Source organism: Mustela putorius, unplaced genomic scaffold (assembly GCF_011764305.1).
Source record: "Mustela putorius furo isolate JIRA1106 unplaced genomic scaffold, ASM1176430v1.1 tig00003913_pilon_pilon_pilon, whole genome shotgun sequence".
NCBI lineage: Eukaryota > Metazoa > Chordata > Mammalia > Carnivora > Mustelidae > Mustela > Mustela putorius.
The window spans coordinates 10,081,589-10,100,502 of NW_025422060.1; the positions used below are offsets into that span (position 1 = coordinate 10,081,589).

Consider the following 18,914-nt stretch of genomic DNA (forward strand, 5'->3'; position numbering starts at 1 on the left):
CTAGGGGCGCCACGCGTTGCTAGGGGATGCGACGGTCGCCGAGGCACGACAGTTGGCCTCTCGCTGCCCAGCCCACGGATTCCTGAGTGGAGAACACGAGCACCGCCGCGCTCTCCTGCGAGCTCCCGGGCGGGGTGCCTCGGCCTCTCCAGGTCGGCCTGCGAGGGTAACCACGGAGAGCGGGACCCAGGGGGTGGGTGGACACGTCCCGAGGGGCCCGAACGGCCCGCCCCCTACTCTGTGCCCGCCCGGGCCCCGCCCCGGAACCCTCGGCTCCGCCCCTTCTGCTCCGACCCGTCTTTGTGATTTCTGAGATTTGCCCGGCTTGCTTCTCTAATTTTCTGGGTTAGCAGGGGTCTTTACCTGCTACTCCTTGACTTTCAAAATCTGATTTCCCCGTAACTTCCAAGCGGACCTTCTAAATGAGACCTTTTCACGGTTCGGAGAACAAGCCCAGGAATGTTAACTGATCAGCTCTTTTGCCATATCCTGATACATCTAGGAACAATATAAAATAGGTAAAGAAATGGAGGTTTGGCAATACTAATTAATGCTCTTGGGGTTTTAATACAACTAAAGGCAAAAAGCAGTTTTCAGAGCGAACAAGGAAATGAAAAGGACTTTTGCATAGAAAGGAGTTAGAGATAACGTACATCAAAGGCTTTGATTTCAGATTAAAACTTGAGATTGTCAAGGGTTTGATATTGCTGAGTTTTTAAAATACCTATATAAACTTAATACTGTTTAATAAAATTAGAATTTTGCAAAACTAGAAAGTCAACCATTGCCATTTCCTGTTTCTGTAGCTACAACATAGTGTTGTAGTTTTGCCACAACTCTTGGCAAAGTAAAACCACTAAATTTCAAAGTGCTGAATGTTACTAGCGGGATTAATATTGTCACTGAACTTCCCAGAATTACTTAATTGTTTAAATGAAAAACTGTAAGTTGATCTTTCCCAATTTTAGTTTTATTCTGTTTTTAATAAGTACAAAGTAAGTAATAAGGGAGACAAAAATTTAGGGGGGGATTTGCACCACCACTATATAGTATAGTTACAGTAACCTGTAGTTACAGTATTATGGTGAAAATGCATTTATGTTCCCTTTAGCTATTGTGGGAAAACAAAGTTTTGAAATAGCTAATATGTGTAGAGGATACATATTTCCACTGAGGAAAAAAATGGGGTTTTTTCCTGCAGTAGTTCAACTCTTCTGTTGGACAGCTCTTCTGTTGAAAGCAATTTTTTTTTATTTTTTAAAAGATTTTATTTATTTGAAAGAGAACGAGTGCATGCACGCATGTACAAGAGGGGGAGGAGCAGAGAGAGAGAGGGAAGCAGATTCCCCCCCACTCCCTAGCAGGAAGCCGGAAGCAGGACTCAATCCCAAGACCCATGAGATCATTACCTGACCCAAAGGCAGATGCTTAACCAACTGAGCCACCCAGGAACCCTTGTTGAAAGCATTTTTATATTTATAGTTTACATAACTGTTTTGCTGGAAAGTGGCAAAATGTTATCTAGATAACATTCAGGAAAATAGTTTTTGAATGAATACGAGTATATAAAAGTATTTTGTTAGGTATGAAAAAGTCAAGCCTAAAGCAAAAATGGTTTGGGTAAAACAAAAAGTATGATTGTGCCACTACTTTTAGAAAGTGTGCTTTATCTATAAAATCAATATAATACAGTCACTAAATTCATTTAACAAACATGACTAATTCTGAAAGTATTCTTTTACAGCGAATTTGCACTTTTCCTTTCATGTTTCATAGTGTCATTTTTCTATGAAAAAAAATAGGTTATATATGGTTGTATCTGTTAATGGATTGTCAGGCTGTACCACACATGTTGAACTCACTGTTGGCCATACCTAGTGTGCAGCAACAAAGCAGTGAGCCTCCCACTGAAATGAATGGAAATGAAATAGAAACCAAAAGAACAGTAGAACCAACAAAATAGGAGCTGGTTCTTTGAAACAATTAATAAGATCAATAAATCCCCGGCCACACCTACCAAAAAGAAAAGAGAAAGGACCCAAATTAATAAAATCATAAATCAAAGAGGAGAGATCACCAACACCAAAGAAATACAAATAGTTATAAGAATGTATTATGATGGGCGTCTGGGTGGCTCAGTGGGTTAAAGCCTCTGCCTTCGGCTCAGGTCATGATCCCAGGATCCTGGGATCGAGTCCCACATTGGGCTCTCTGCTCAGCAGGGAGCCTGCTTCCTCCTCTCTCTCTGCCTGTCTCTCTGCCTACTTGTGATCTCTGTCAAATAAATAAATAAAATCTTTAAAAAAAGAATATATTATGAGCAACTATACGCCAACAAATTAGGTAATCTGGAAGAAATGGATGCATTCCTAGAGATGTATAAACTACCAAAACTGAAACAGGAGGAAATAGAAAACCTAAAGAGACCTGTAACCAACGAGGAAATTGAAGCGGTAATCAAAAATCTCCCAACAAACAAGAGTCCAGGGCTGGATGGCTTCCCAGAGGAATTGTAACAAACATGCAAAGAAGTATTAATGCCTATTCTTCTGAAGCTGTTTCAAAAAATAGAAATATAAGGAAAATTTGCAAACTCTTTTTACAAGGCCAGCATTACCTTGATCCCAAACTAGACAAAGACCTCATCAAAAAGACTGATATCCCTGATGAACATGGATGCAAAAATTCTCACCAAGATACTAGCCAGTAGCATCCAACAGTACATTAAAAGGATTATTCACCACAACCAAGGGGGATTTATTCCTGGGCTACAAGGGTGGTTCAACATTTATAAATCAATGTGATATGCTATATTAATAAAAGGAAAGACAAGAACCATATGATACTCTCAATAGATGCAGAAAAGGCATTTGACAAAGTACAGCATCCTTTCTTGACTAAAATTCTTCACAATATAGTGATGGTGTATACCTCAATATCCTAAAAGTCATATTCGAAAACCCCACAGCAAATATCATTCTCAATGGGGAAAAACTTAGAGCTTTACCCCTAAGGTCAGGAACATAACAGGGATGTCCACTCTCACCACTGTTGTTCAGCATAGTACTAGAAGTCCTAGCCTCAGCAATCAGACAACAAAAAGTAATAAAAAGCATCTGAATCAGCAAAGAAGAAGTCAAACTCTCACTCTTCTCAGATGACATGATATTCTATGTGGAAAACCCAAAAGACTCCACCCCAAAATTGCTAGAACGCATACAGGAATTCAAAGTGGCAGGATACAAAATCAATGTACAGAAATCGGTTGCATTTTTATACACTAACAATGAGAGAGAAGAAAGAGAAATTAAGGCAATCCCATTTATAATTACACCAAAAACCATAAGATACCTAGGAATAAAACTAACCAAAGAGGCAAAGGATCTGTACTCAAAAAACTATAGAATACTCATGAAAGAAATTGAGGAAGACACACATAAATGGAAAAATATCCCATGCTCATGGATTGGAAGAACAAATATTGTTAAAATATCTATGCCACCTAGAGCAATCTGTACATTCAATGCAATCCCTATCAAAATATCATCAATTTTTTTCCACAGAGATGGAACAAATAATCCCAAAAATTTTATGGAACCAGAAAAGACCCCAAGTAGCAAAAGTAATGTTGAAAAGGAAAACCCAAAGTTGGTGACATCACAATTCTGAATTTCAAGCCCTAGTACAAAGTTTGTGACAGTATGGTACTGTCACAAAAACAGACACAAAGATCAATGGAACAGACTAGAGACTCCAGAAATGGACCCTCAACTCTACGGTAAACTAATCTTTGACCAAGCAGGAAAGACTATCCAATGGAAAAAAGACAAGTCTCTTCAACAAATGGTGTTGGGAAAATTGGACAGCCACATGCAAGAGAATGAAACTAGACCATTTTCTTATACCACACACAAAAATATACTCAAAGTGGATGAAAGACCTAAATGTAAAACAGGAATCCATCAAAATCCTAGAGAACACAGGCAACAATCTCTGTGACCTTGCCCACAGCAACTTCTTGCTAGACGTGTCTCCAAAGGCAAGAGAAACAAAGGCAAAAAGGAGCTATTGAGACTTAAAAGATAAAAAGCTCTTGCATAGCAAAGGACAGTCAACAAAAGCAAAAGACAACTGACAGAATAGGAAAAGATATTTGCAAACATCTTTATTTAATTAAATTTTTAAATTTTTCTATAACACATAATGTATTATATACATATAATGTATTTCTATAACATATAATGTATTATTAGCCCCAGGGGTACAGGTCTGTGAATCGCCAGGTTTACACACTTCACAGCACTCACCATAGCACATACCCTCCCCAATGTCCATAACCCCACCACCCTCTCCCTATCCCTCTCCCCCTGCCCTCCCTCAGTTTTGTGACATTAAGAGTCTCTTATGGTTTGTCTCCCTTCCGACCCCATCTTGTTTTATTTATTCTTTTCCTACCCTCCAAGCCCCCCAGGTTGCATCTCCATGTCCTCATATCAGGGAGATCATATGATCTTGTCTTATTTCACTAAGCATAATACCCTCAAGTTCCATCCACGTCATCACAAATGGCAAGATTTCATTTCTTTTGATGGTTGCATAGTATTCCATTGTATATATATACCACAGCTTCTTTATCCATTCATCTGTTGATGGACATACAGGTTCTTTCCATAGTTTAGCTATTGTGGACATTGCTGCTATAAACATTCAGGTGCATGTGCCCCTTCAGATCACTACATTTGTATCTTTAGGGTAAATACCCAGTAGTGCAATTGCTGGGTCATAAGATATTTCCATTTTCAACTTTTTGAGGAACCACTATGCTGTTTTCCAGAGTGGTTGTACCAGCTTGCATTCCCACCAACAGTGTAGGAGGGTTCTCCTTTCTCTGCATCCTCGCCAGCATCTGTCATTCCCTGACTTGTTAATTTTAGCCATTCTGACTGGTGTGAAGTGGTATCTCACTGTGGTTTAGATTTGTATTTCCCCTAGATATTTGCAAACATCTTAACAGATAAAGGCTAGTATCCAAAATCTATAAAGAACTTATCAAACTCAACACCCAAACACCAAAAAATCTAGTCAAGAAATGAACAGAAAACATGAACAAACATTTGTTCAAAGGAGACATCCAAATGGCCGAAAGAACATGAAAAAATGCTCCATATCACTTGGCATCACACATGTAGTGATCTGAAAGGGCACCTGCACCCCAATGTTTATAGCAATAATGTCCACAATAGCCAAACTATGGAAAGAGCCCAGATGTCCAATGATAGGAGAATGAATACAGAAGATGTTGTATATATATAGATAATGGTATATTACTCAGTCATCAAAAAATGATATCTTTCTATTTGCAATGACATGGTTGGAGCTAGAGGGTAGTATGCTAAGCAAAATAAGTCAATCAGAGAAAGACAATTATATGATCTCATCATATGTGGAATTTAAGAAACAAAACAGGATCTTAGGGGAAGGGAGGGAAAAAATAGAAAAAGACAAAATCACAGAGGGAGTCAAACCATAAGAGACTCTTAATCATAGGAAACAAATTGAAGATTGCTGGAGGGAAGGGGGTTGGGGGTAATGGGGGAATTGGGTGATGGACATTAAGGAGACCATGTGATATAAGGAGCCCTGGGTGTTACATAAGACTGATGAATCACTGAACTCTACTTCTGAAACTATTAATACATTATATGTTAATTAATTAAATTTGAATTTTTTAAAAAAGAAACCACTAAATAAATAAAAATAAACTTTGAAAATAACAAAAAATAAAAATTTGAAAATTTGAAAAAATGAATGGAAATGAAAGGCAAGGATTTCACTGAAATATGGCTTGTTTATTGTTTTGTCAGGTAGTCCATATTTTACATAAATTCATACAATAACAATATATTGCCTTAAAATACAACATGAGCCTAAGCTGAAATTAATAAACAAGGGTCAAAACTTTTAAAAATGTCAAATATTAACAATACCTTAATTTTCTTTGGTCTAGTCTATATCTATATCCATATCGATATAGATATAATTAGTATGCATGATGAAAAAAATGCAAACAATATTAATGATATAACCATTTGGGTAGTTGCTACATTCATCAGAGTGAATTGTGTAACTCAAATGACTTCATTTTAATTCATTTAAATCTGGAGCTAAGCCCAAACAAATGTGAGAATTTTGGTTTCAGGTTGAATGTGAATACCACAACCTTTAGAATGTTAAGTAAGGGGGCTCCTGGGTGGCTCAGTGGGTTAAGCTGCTGCCTTCGGCTCAGGTCATGATCTCAGGGTCCATCGGGCTCTCCCAGGGAGCCTGCTTCCCTCTCTCTCTCTCTCTGCCTGCCTCTCCGTCTACTTTTGATCTCTCTCTGTCAAATAAATAAATAAAATCTTTAAATAAAGAAAAAGAATGTTAAGTAATGTTAAGTTCTGTAAGTATACAGAAGTTAGGGGGATGCATAGGACCAATTCCCTTATTTTTCATGGAAGAGCCAATTGGTACTTGCACATGATTGATACATAAAATTCAAACAAATGACTCTTAGCCTTCTAAAAGTCTCCACTAATCTATTTTTGTTAAAATAACAGTCTCCACTAGTCTCTCTTTTTTAACTATGAGAGAAATTTTAGGTCACGTCCTTCACATTAAAGAAATACTTATCTGAAATTCAAAAATTCCATCAATTTTATGTCCATTTCCTACTTCCCCCTCATTAAATCCAGGCTGAGCTGAATTTATTAATCTTCTGAAAGCATTTATTGTAAGACTTTTTTATAAAACTTTTAAAGTCTGCCTTAACTCATCTTATGTTTAAGATGATAATGGATACTTCTAATTGATGTGATGATTATTTTGACTTTTCTTTTTTTATACTTCAATATATTTTTGACCTTTTCAACATATACTAGCCCCCACTTATCTATGGGCGTAACAGTCCAAAACCGCCCACTGGATGCTTCAAACCACAGGTAGTACCTAACCCTATAAATTCTATGTTTTTTCCTGTACATACCTGTCTATGATAAAGATTAAATCAACAATAATAAAACAGAACAATTATAATAATATATTTTGAAGTTATGTGAATGTAGCCTGTCCAAATGTATTTTCCTATACTCACTATTTTTGTGATAATGTAAGATAAAATGCCTGTATGATGAGATCAAGTGAGGTGAATGACATAGGCATTGGGATGTAGCCTTAGGCTACCATTGACCTTCTTACATTAGGTCAGAATGAGGATCACCTGCTTCCAGACTGCGGCCAAGGTAGAGAGTGCAGAGGTACTATTGTAATGAGTGTTTGTCATTGTAATTGAAAAAATTTTGAAAATAAGGATCCATTTAGAGGACCTACTCATGAGGTCTATATTTAATGTATTTCAGCCAATAGAAACATATTTTAATAGAAGAATGGATTGAAGGAATCATGGTGAAAATTCTGGGCACTTTATGTCAGTTAACTGATACATATTTTGGTAATAAGATGACTCTGAGAAAACAACTGCAAGACATGTCTTTGAAAAACTGACTCTAGAAGTTTGGTGAATAGACAATCATGCATACTCCAGTGAACTATTTGAACTTCAAAAGCTATTGGTGCCTGCTTACATTGTTTTAAAATCAGTGATCTCAGTATCATAGAGTCGTACAGCTTTCATGGGCTTTGTGTGCGTCCGTCTTTTCACATCCGGCTGTCACAGGAGCAGGGTCACAGTGACCTCCTGAGTAAATGGATTGCAGTGATTGGACTACCTCCAAGTAGTTAAGATATGGGAAAAGGCGAAACCATTGCTTCTCAGCAAGAAGAATAAGAAGACAGAAGACTGATCTTGCGTTCCTTTTTTAGGAAAAAAAAAAAAGTGGGGGATGCGGTTTTGAATATAGTCAAATGGAATGTTGGTAAGATATTTTGACAATCTACTGAGTAGTTAAAAATAAGAGTGTGACTTCAGAAATGTGTTTACTATTGCCTAGGACACCAGAAGTAGGACATTATGCTCTGAATGCAATTTTATGTGATGAAGAAATAAACAGTTCCCTATGTATCTTTCAGGGTTTTTTTTAATTTCCAAAGTAGAGCATGAATCCTTCTCAGTCTTGAAATTGAATGTTTAAAATTTAATATACTTCATGGGATTCTCAACATTCTAGGTTTTTTTTTTTTTTAATTCCACTTGTGTTCATTTTAAAAGAGACTTTCAAAGTTGTCACTGTTATGCTATTAATTTTGTTTTAACATCTTTCAGAAATAATTGGCAATAAGATCCCTGTAGCCATGGCTAGCTCTGACGTGAAACCAAAATCAATAAGTCGTGCCAAAAAATGGTCAGAAGAGATAGAAAATCTGTACAGATTTCAGCAAGCAGGATATCGGGATGAAATTGAATATAAACAAGTGAAACAAGTTTCTATGGTAAGATGTGTCTACAAACCTGAACTCAAAACATTCAGTGAAAAGGATCAAAATCAAACAAAGAACCAGAGAATAACTAAAAGGAAGCTCTACTCCAATTCTCTCATTTTATTGATGAGAAGACTGAGGCCCAGAGGAGTGGTTTTCAGGTAGACTAGAGAGAGAGGTGGTCCCTCAGCATGGAAACGTTAAGAACTTTCTAACTTTTATTTAACAACCATGCTCTGCCAGATAAAGGGTTGATGATCACCACAAAAGCAGAGTCATTTTCCCTTACTCACGTAATTCTATTGCCAGATACTCAGTTTGTTGTGTACCTATTAACTTCTTTCCAGTTTCTTTTTTACCCTGAATTATAAAGGGGTTAGATTTTATTATGAAGAGTATAAGTGACAGAGAACTATTAAAGAGCCCCTGACTGTGGTTGTGCATTACACTCTCGTGCCCAATAATGTGACTGACGTAAAATCAGATTTAAGACAACACAAAGAACCTCCTTGAAGGGGAAGTCCCACAAAGTGAGAGGTGTGTGTGTGTGTGTGTGTGTGATATAGGGAAGAACAAGCTTATTCACTGTATGACTTGGCAATTTTGAAGAGGTCTTGCATTTCACTTCAGTAAATACTAATTGGGTATAAACTGTAAGGAAGGAGAAAATTCTCCCTTGTTCTTTTGGCTGGTCTAACAATCAAATTGACCCATGACAGATTAATAGGAGAAAAAACAAGTTTAATCCACTTTCATACATATAGGAGCCTCAAATATATTAGACCCAAGAAGTGACCAAAGCAGGCCATTTATATACCTTTCAGACAAAGAAATAAGAAATGTGTAAAGAACTGACAAGACAAAGCGACTTGGTCTTAAGGACTAATTAGTGGGGAAATGAAACAGAGTTTATTTACACAGCCCTCTTGGCTCTGAATTCTCTGTCTCTGGTGATAAGGATGTCTGTCTACCTCCAGGTGCAGGGAGCGTGCCTTTCACGGCGGTGGGGGTGTGGATTTCTTTCCTGCTTTCAGGGGTACAGGGAGGAGGGTCAGAGTCTTTATGCTCTAGTTTCTCAAGTAACTTTAACTAGAAACCATCAGTATGCCAAAGTGCCATGTTCTGGGGCAGCGTGCCCTCAGCCCTGTCACTACCATGTGCAAATTTCCATGCCAAGTGTTTAGGAGATGAAAATATGAGTACCTGACCTCAAGAAACTGACTGGGCCAGTAGGAAGAGAACCAGATTTGGAACCTCTCCAGGGTCTGAATCCTGGTTCCTCTCCCTCATTAGTCGAGCAATCCTGAACAAGGTTCTTAACTTGACTGAGCTCAACAGTTGAATTGTAATGGCAGTGCCTGCTTTAGAAAATAGTTACAGGAATGAAATGAAATCATGTGTTTGAAGTGTCCAACATTGTAGTGCTTAATGATTTGTTGAGTGAATGAAGGATAAGTGTTTAATGATTGACAGCTTTTATTATCTTGGAATAGAAGATTAATAATGACATGAACAGTAGAAATTTATGCAAGTCAAAATACATGTGCCTTTTTAAAAGATGCAGGAATTTAGGGAAAGACAAAATCACATCCTCTGGGGGACAATCCTCCAAAAGGGCTTCATGCCCCCGGAGACATTTGCAGAGGGCCTTGAAGGTAGGCCAGGATGGTAACTAAACTCTTGCCTTGATTGGCATATCTCTACCAGTGGGTAGAGGTGGGAAGGGTTTGAGCAAATTAATTTTTCCTCACCTGAAGCATATGTCCATTTGGGACATAGGAGCTATTGAAGCTTACTGACCTCTGTAGCTGGTCTTGAGGACCAAACCACTCCACTCTGTTCTACTGAAAGGAGTGAAGCTTTCCTCCATTGAATGGGAGTCCTCAAGTGAAAAGCCAAGAAGAAAAGTTGTAAAATACAAAGGCTATTATTTAAAATGACTAAGGGTTGATGAGCATAGGAATCAATATAGCTCCTTGGAGGGTATTTCTTCACTGCATGAGATGCTTTTTAGGACCCTAATAAATGAAAGAGAGCTTGCTCCTGGCCCCAAGAAGAAGAGAGCTATAATGGTGTCTTGAGAACATCCTCCTTTCTCTGCTGGGGGCAATGGAAGCTATGAAAGAAAAACTTGACCTAAGTGACAGGAACCATTGATTTGTTTTTTCTTATACTGTATATGTCAGAGAGCCTGCCAAGGTTTATCCAATATGTTTCTACCTATTTTCATCAATTATTAAATAAATGAGACAACATAAAAAATGAAAATGTGCTGTTAGAAAACAAAGGCCACACATTCCTTTGTATTCATGATCTATTGGTATCCCAGTGGAAAGTTGTGATTTATGGATGGGGCATATGAGAAGTGACAAGCTGCCTATAGAGGTGGTGGTGAAGATTTGATTATCTAGACCATGATACCTGAGTGATCAGGTTTTGGCAATGATAGAGTAGATCTTACAGAATCCAGAAGAAATCTACCAAACAACAAGAGAAGTACATTGACCTGATCAAGAAAGTAGAACATGAATTTGGAGAGGAAAGGGAGAAAAATGTCCAAACTAGGTCAAGCCAAATGATAAACAAACCTAATTGACGTATGAGAAAGAATAGTGGGGAAAAGGTAAGATAAGATAGTGGAGATTTAGATTCATGACCTCAAATTTCTATTAAAAATTGGATTTCAAGGGACACCTGGCTGGCTCAGTTGGTGGACCATGAGACTCTTGATCTCGGGGTTTTAAGTTCCAACCCCATGGTGTGTGTAGAGATTGCTTAAAAAATAAAGTCTTTTAAAAAAAAAATTGGTTTTCAAGCTGAACTTGTGATATGGACTTGAGGACTGCATATGCACCTTTAGGTATCTTGAGTCTAGCTGGTTCCATCTCTCACTGCTGTGACATTGATTCTCAGTACCCAAGTGTTTTCAGAGTGGGGCCTGACTCTAACTTCCTCCTCAGGCATTACTTTTAGATATTAGGAAGTAATAATGTTTTTTTTTTAATATTTTATTTATTTATTTGAGAGAGAGACAGTGAGAGAGAGCATGAGCGAGGAGAAGGTCAGAGGGAGAAGCAGACTCCCCACGGAGCTGGGAGCCCGATGCGGGACTCAATCCCCGGACTCTGGGATCATGACCTGAGCCAAAGGCAGTTGTCCAACCAACTGAGTCACCCAGGCGTCCCAGGAAGTAATAATGTTTGAAATAATTTGTAAATATAAGAAAATGCTTAGAGTGTTTTGAATGTTTCCTCTATCTTGGCCACTGAGTAGAAATTTAAATCTAGAAATTGGGATCTAGAGAGAAGCACCAACTTAGCTATTTTACAGTATAAGGGTACAACTTAGGGTGTGTTTGAGGTGTGCATAATACTCTCTTGAGAGCTCAAGTATTTTTAGATTTAATTTTATGCTTTAATTTTTGGATGTGAGATATACTGTTAACTATTTGATAATAAATTATTATATAAAAATAAAGCCAGCATCATAGTATTTGTATTCTGGTTTCTGATGTGCAGGTAGATCGTTGGCCAGAGACGGGATACGTGAAGAAACTCCAGAGAAGGGACAATACTTTCTATTACTACAACAAACAGAGGGAGTGTGACGACAAGGAAGTCCACAAAGTCAAAATTTATGCTTACTAGCTTTCGTTCTTCTCGTGTTGTCATCATCTAAGACTTCATTGCTTCATTCTACATCATGTAAATGTCATTTTATAAAATAATCCAAAATGCAGACTTCAGTTGAATGTTTTGAAACACAAAAGCCATGAAACCTGGTATCAATCAGCCTGTTCTATTCTAAAATATAATTGCAGAAGCATTAAAGTTGTACTCGTCTTGGTCCTGTTCTTCTGATTATTTTAACTGAGGTAGAGTAACCATGATGCACAGAAAGAGACAACCCAATTTGAAACCATCCCAGTGGTTAGGCTAGTTGTTTACAGGTTAGTGCTCCATACCCCTGCCCCTGCCCCCAGCCTTTACTACTTTCCAAGACCACCATTTTGAAATGTCAGATCTGCCTCTTGTGGCCCTAGGGCTTTCTCTTGCCTCTTTTCTAGAGGCTTTGCCTTTGCCTCTTGCTGAGTAGACTGGAAATGCCAAGGGCTGCCGGCCGCTAGGAGCAGTCCTCAACCAATGACTGCTGGGGAGGAGGTGTTCAAAAGCCCCAGCCACCTGCTGCCTCAGCGGAATCCATCAGAGGTGTGTGGTGCCCAGTTTACCAGTTTACCAGCAGGATGAAGCTTCAGTTTCCTGCAACAGTGTCTGGCTGTATCACATAGACTACTGGCTGTCTCCCTCCCTTGCCACTCCCCCACTCCATGCCAGGGGTTCCCTTCCTCCTACATCAGCTCCTTGTATGTGGAGCCTTGTCCCAGGGTTGGCTTCTGGGTTTCCAATCTAGACAGTTCCTGTTCCAGTGCTGCCTGGAATCACTGCAGAAATGGTCTGAGTGCTAAGGAGCAAGGCAATAATTAACCTGTAAGACACACGAAGTCCCCAAAATTCCCGAGTCTTGAGTGCTTTGAGGTTAAATAGATGAAAAACACCCTTTCTGGCAGCATCTCTTTCTACCCACGGGACCTGTCCCTGTGTTTGAATAAAATCACCTTTTTGCATCGGGGGGGAAAAAAAAAAGGAAAGATACCCTTTCTCCTTTAACTATGTTTTCACTAGATTTTTTTTTGTCACCATTTGTAAGCCTTATCTTTAAATAGATTTTTGGATACGGGGATCACACCCATCAATTCATCTAACTTTAGCTCTCATTTTCCAGAACTGTATGCACTGTGAAGCTACATGAGTTTTCACAAATCAATGTTGTGCTTCTTCATCGTTTGTCTTTTTGAGCAAAAACATCACAGGAAGGATAAACTTCTTTTATGCCTTCTTTTATGTCTTTCCCAGCATTGCTTGGGATCATCTCATGGCTTTGAAGCCATTGATCTGTCCCTCTCTGCTCAAGCTTTTTATCATCCTCTTCCAGATTTGGCCAGCCCCGTACTGAGCATAAGGGATCTTCCGAATCCTGACAATGCCTTTTGTTTTTTTGTTTTTTTTTAACCTGCTGTGATAGAAGACATCCCCTGACATCTGCATTGCCTCCAAACACACCTTTATCCCTGAAACCTGAGCATATGGTACCTTACACAGCAAAAGACACTGAAGTTGTGATTAAGTTAAAGATCTGGAGATGGGAAATTATTCTAGAATATCTGGGTCGACCCAGTCCAATCACTCGGGTCCTTAGAGAAGGCAACAGGCTGGTCGGAGTTAGAGAAAGAGGTGTGACAAGGAGCAGAGGTCTGAGGGATGTAGGGAAGGAACCAAAATCCAATGAATGCAGAAAGCCTCTAGAAGCTAGAAAAAGCCAGCAAATGGCTAGAGTCTCCAGAAGAAACGCAATCTTGCCAGCACCTTGGTTTTACCAAATAAGACTTATTTCAGACTTCTGGCCTCTAAAACTATAAGAAAATAAACTGGTATTGTTTCATGCTGCTCCATTTGTGGTAATTTTTACAGCAGCCAGAGGAAACATATCCCTACACAGAATGGATGAAGGAAATACCCCCATTCACAGCCACGGAGCCTACATGAGCTTCAATCATGATCAGCCATTTTTGACCAGAGAGCACAGAGAACGTTACGAATAATATCCAGGCCAAGGCAGTTGGCCGGGCCCTTTTTGCCTGGAACCTTCTCACAAACTAGCTCAAATGGTCTACATGCCCCTTTATCCTCCAGAAGCAAGACTCTCTTCAGATATATGGATGGCCCTTGGAACCATCAGATGAGATTTTGGTTCCTTGAATCCATGTTTTCCCAGTGGGTCTTACAGGGTGTATAGCTAGTGCTTTCCTATCGTGCTAATCTTTCTTAGAAAATGGAAAGCCACTTTCTTGATGGCTCCCTTTTTGCCAATTTTGTAAGGTACTTGTGTCTGCTGACCACTGCGGTGCTTCTGAGCGGGGTCTCCAACCATTGCCACCCGCTCTTTCTAGACTGCCTGCTCTTCAGTGAGACTTGGCCAACAGGCTTCGGTCCATGATGGAAACAGCTTTCCCTTTCTAGAGAACTGCCCTTCCTCTTCCTCTGCAGAAGGACCCCTGCTCCCATGGAACTGCATATGGTGACATTTTGTCCAGAAGCTGGCAAATGTTCTTGAACTATGTATTTCTTCCAGACAGTGGTTCTCTAACCTGGCTGCATTTTATAATATCACAAGATGCTTTTTAAATAATTTTAAAAATTTTAAATAATACTGACGCCTGAGCCCCACCCTGTTCCAGTTAAACCATATCTCTGGGAACAGGACACAGGCATTGGTTTTAAATTTTAAAAAAGCAAAACCAGAAACTCCCCCAGTGATTTTAATGAGCAAGCAAGGTCAAAAGCCATTGCCCTCAGCTCTTGTTTTCTATACAATTCAGTCCCCAAATCCAATCATCTCCTGACCGCCACTGTAGGGCCTGGATCCCAGACAAATATTTGTCATCGTATGCAGAGATTTTTCAGGCTTGGCTATGGAGGAACTACCCTCACGTGTGTGGCTGTGCAGTGCATTTTGAGCAACATCACATCGCCCCAGTTGTGTGCCTCTAGAGCCTGTAGCTAAGGCCCTTGGAGCAGGACTCATCAGGCTCTCTGGCCAATCTCTGCAAACCAAAGTGGCAAGTTCTTCTTTTATGCAGATGACCAAAGTATCAACACATTTATTATTGGAAACCTCTACTGCTTCCGGCAATGCCTGAACTCTACCAGGGGGCGGGGTTCAAGGCTTTAAGGAACGAAGCCCCCTACCATCTTGTCTGGGAAGTTTCCTCAAGAAGGCTGTCCTGGGACAGCCTGAATACATTATGATGTCATATGGCTCCAAGTTGTGTTTCTCCCTAGGTGGCAAAAGCAGAGGTAAGTGGTCAAAAGGGATAGGACAAGGATAAGGAAGAGTGTGTAGAGAAGACCTAGCATCATGGGACTGGGACTGCAGTCCTCAGAAAAGCCTGCTTGCAAGATTCACCCTTCTCTGGCCCCTGGGCACTTGGAGTTCCCACCACTCCTGATGAGAGAGGTTCACCACGTCAAAACTGCTCCACAAACTAGGACAGCACTTCTCTGTCCAGTGACCCCAGTGGATGCAGGGACAACAGCCTAATTTTTCTTCCCATCCCATGTCTTGCACACCAGGTAGGATGATGGACCAGAGAATGGGAAAACCTCATGGTTGCCGATTAGCTCGACCCATCACGCAGTGGTTTTGACAACATGGGTCACTACCCAACAGCACAAATGTATCACAACCCCGCACATTAGAATCACCTGGAAGGTTTTAAAAATGTGGCTGCTAGTTCTTGCTCCAGACTTTCCAGCTGAGAACCCCCATAGGTGTGGTGTTAGCATCTGCATTCTGCAGGGCCTGGCAGGGACACTGAACCAGCAGCCACGGCGTAGGATCCAATGGCCAGTGGCTCATAGGCTCATAGGCTCATAGGCTCAAGGTGCTAATTTTTTTTCAAAAATTAGGTAGAAAAGAATGCACGGACTGACCACGTTTTGATGCGAAACGTTTTTCCTGACCTCCATGTCAGATAAAAAATGTCGGAAAACCACTGCCTGAGGGCATCCAGCTGTACTCTGCTTTCATCCAGGGCCTGGAAGGAGGGTGTTGCCACCTTTTTTTTTTGGCCCAGATTCTCATAATCCCACCCAGGCCAATCGGAAGGAATGGTGGGGCCCCTCACCACCACCATCTCCAGAACTTTCCTTCCCTGCCCCCCTGCACCTCTCACTCTCCCTCCTTCTCACGCTGTCACCCTATTTTCTGTTTACCATCTGATTTTACCCCCTGCTGGAATGTAAGTTCTACAAGAGTAAGGCTCTGTTGTGTACACTGTAGCGATCCTCGGAATGTAGAACAGGGGGTTTGGTAGGCTTCTGACACACTTCTCTTCAGGGAGAGAGCTGACTGCCCACCCACCCTCCTCATGGCTTCACGCCACACACTTCCTGTCTGGCACCCCCTGACTGCCCCGTCACCTGGCACTGGAGGACCTGACTACGTGGCAGAAAGGGGGCTGTGACCTCTTCATGACTTGGTCCCCCCAAAACGCTCTCAGCAAGAAGAGTGGTTATGAAAAGCTTCCTGAAGTGTGTCAGACACCTTTGGTGCCTCCTTCCCACAGGCCGTGGGGATCCTCCAACTCCTTTGTCACAGGGAGGAGTTTAGAGCTGAGGGAGGAAGACCCTGGGTTCAGGCTGGTCATTCTCAGACCCCAGGGCCAACTTACACCAGGAAGAGAAACGTCTCCTGCACTCCCCAGATCAGGGAGTTTCTCCTGACTCCAGCTGGCATTTTTTGCTTTGAATTGTCTCCCTCTTGTCTGGGTTTTGTTCTGCTGGTTTGAACCCAAAATCTTCCTCTATGCACTGATGACTTTTTTGGATTGTGTGTCTGGTTCTTTAATTCAGAGCCTCTCTGCCCATGCCTCCACCCCTGCAAAATAATGCTTCTCTAATTGTCCCAGGGCTCCATGCACTGCAGTCTGAGGCCTGAGGCTGCCCCAATCCCCAAACATTACCAGCTGCTTACATGCCCTTGGTGTGTAAGGGCTGGTGCTACTAAGAGATGGGAAACATGGGTAGACCCTTCTGGTAGCTAATTTTATGTGTCAACTTTTCTGGCCTATGAGGTGCCCAGATATTTGGTCAAACATTATTTTGAGTGTGTTCATGAGGATGGTTTTGGACAAGATATAACATTTGAAATGCTATGGTGACTGGATGTCTCAGTCAGAAGAACATGCAACTCTTTATCTTGGGGTCATGAGTTCAAGCCCCATGTTGGGCAGAGAGCTTACTTAAAATAAACAAAAATAAATAAATTATTTTTTTAAGTTAAAAAAAAAAAAACAAAAACCCAAACATCTGAAATGGTAGGTTGAGTAAAGCAGATTGCTCTCCTTAACACAGGTGGTCTTCATCCAGTCAGTTGAAGGTCTGAAAAGAACAAAGAGACACTACCTGCCTTCTCTCTGTGAGTGAGGAGAAGTTCCTCCTGCTCAACGGCTCAATCAGGCACACGGGGCTTTTCTTGTCTTTGAATTGGAACTACACCCTCGACTGTGTTGGCTGTGCAGCCAACCGACTACAGATCTTGGGACCTGTCAGCCTCTGTATACACCTGAGCCAATTCCTTCTAGGAAATTCCTTATACCTCCTGTTGATTCTCTGGAGAATGCTGCCTAACACAGCCTTCCCACTTAGAACCCACAATGTAGTTAAGAAGGTAACAAACTCTGAACAAAGTGAGTAACAACCCAGCGGCCCATTATTTGATGCCAGAACATGATAGATAAAAGATGACTTCTAGAGACTGGAAAAATTAGGGGAAGTAATGGGCTGAATCTTGAAAGATGCATCTGCTGAGCAGAACAGAACCTAGTCACAGATATCGAATGGCCTGGGTCTCACTGAGTAAATCTCTAATTAGGTTTGGTGGCCCCTTGCAGGGCAGCAATGATGGCTCACTCATGTTTGTGTCCAGAGCTCAGCAGGGTAAACACTCTCATAAATGTCTGTTGAATGAATCAAGGAAAGAAGCCAGTGGCAAAGCCGCCATATTGAGAAATGCCACGGATACATTTAGACTGACAAAGGACTGCGTAGGTAAGTCAAAGAGGATACTTAGCTACAGGAAAACCTGCAGTCAGCTGGCCCAGCAATGGTATCAGAGATATTACCCAACACTGACAGAGAGACAGCTTCTGGGTCACAGGCTGCTCCAGCAGGCTCTCAGCTGGGGATGGTAACAGTTGAGTAGCAGTGGATCACCACCGATTTGTATAAGAATTGTTGCCTCCTTCTGTCTCCAGCCTGATTCTTCTGGAACACTTCCACACATAGCTTTTAGATAGTGCTGGCAAGAATCTCACCCGAGCCACATGTCCATCTCCTATCCCAGAGTCTTGCACATACACACAGCCTCAACCCTGCCCAAGGTCATTGCCAAACTCAGTGCAGAGACCATAGTCCTTCTATGGCATCTTTTGTGTCATGCTCGTGAGCCCTCAGGGGTACCGGCCACTGTCTGCAGTATGAAATCACCTCATCGCTTTATCAAGGGCCCATGAACAGTCTCACAGACAAACAGAAAGGATCTTTGAACACCCTGGAGAATCTTCTTGTAGTTTAGCCACAGAAAAGCCTCCTCATGATGACCTTATTTGCAAAGAAATAAAAAAACAAGGCTGCATTCTTTTGCTTTGGGAGAAGTAGCTCCTCAGAGACTTGTTAATACATCATTTGCATGTTGCCTCAAGTGTGTTTCCTCTTTCCTGTGGGGAACGTTCAGTTGAGGGTCTGAGGGTCCATTTGGATTCTACTGTCTTTCTTGTTCCCCAAGGGGATATTTCCCCAAGACTTCCACAGTATCCGTCCCCGCGGCTGCCACCCTAAGCCAGGCTGCTTCTCCTCCCTTCCAGAAGACTACAGGAATGT

General features: G+C 41.0%; 1 protein-coding gene across 4 annotated transcripts; it reads left to right on the plus strand.

Annotated features, from left to right (window-relative positions):
• Nucleotides 1–12,262, plus strand: MEIG1 (meiosis/spermiogenesis associated 1). Of its 4 annotated transcripts, none has more exons than XM_004774847.2 (4): nt 57–152; nt 411–518; nt 8,261–8,427; nt 11,934–12,262. In XM_004774847.2, the coding sequence occupies exons 3-4, from the start codon at nt 8,290–8,292 to the stop codon at nt 12,060–12,062; spliced, it is 267 nt and encodes an 88-aa protein (XP_004774904.1). In that variant the 5' UTR covers nt 57–152; nt 411–518; nt 8,261–8,289; the 3' UTR covers nt 12,063–12,262. The 4 variants fall into 4 exon arrangements, with proteins under 4 accessions (XP_004774902.1, XP_004774901.1, XP_004774904.1 ...); XM_004774846.2 differs by having other exon boundaries at nt 62–166; XM_004774845.2 differs by lacking the exon at nt 411–518 and having other exon boundaries at nt 1–166.
• The last annotated feature ends 6,652 nt before the right edge of the window (nt 12,263–18,914 follow it).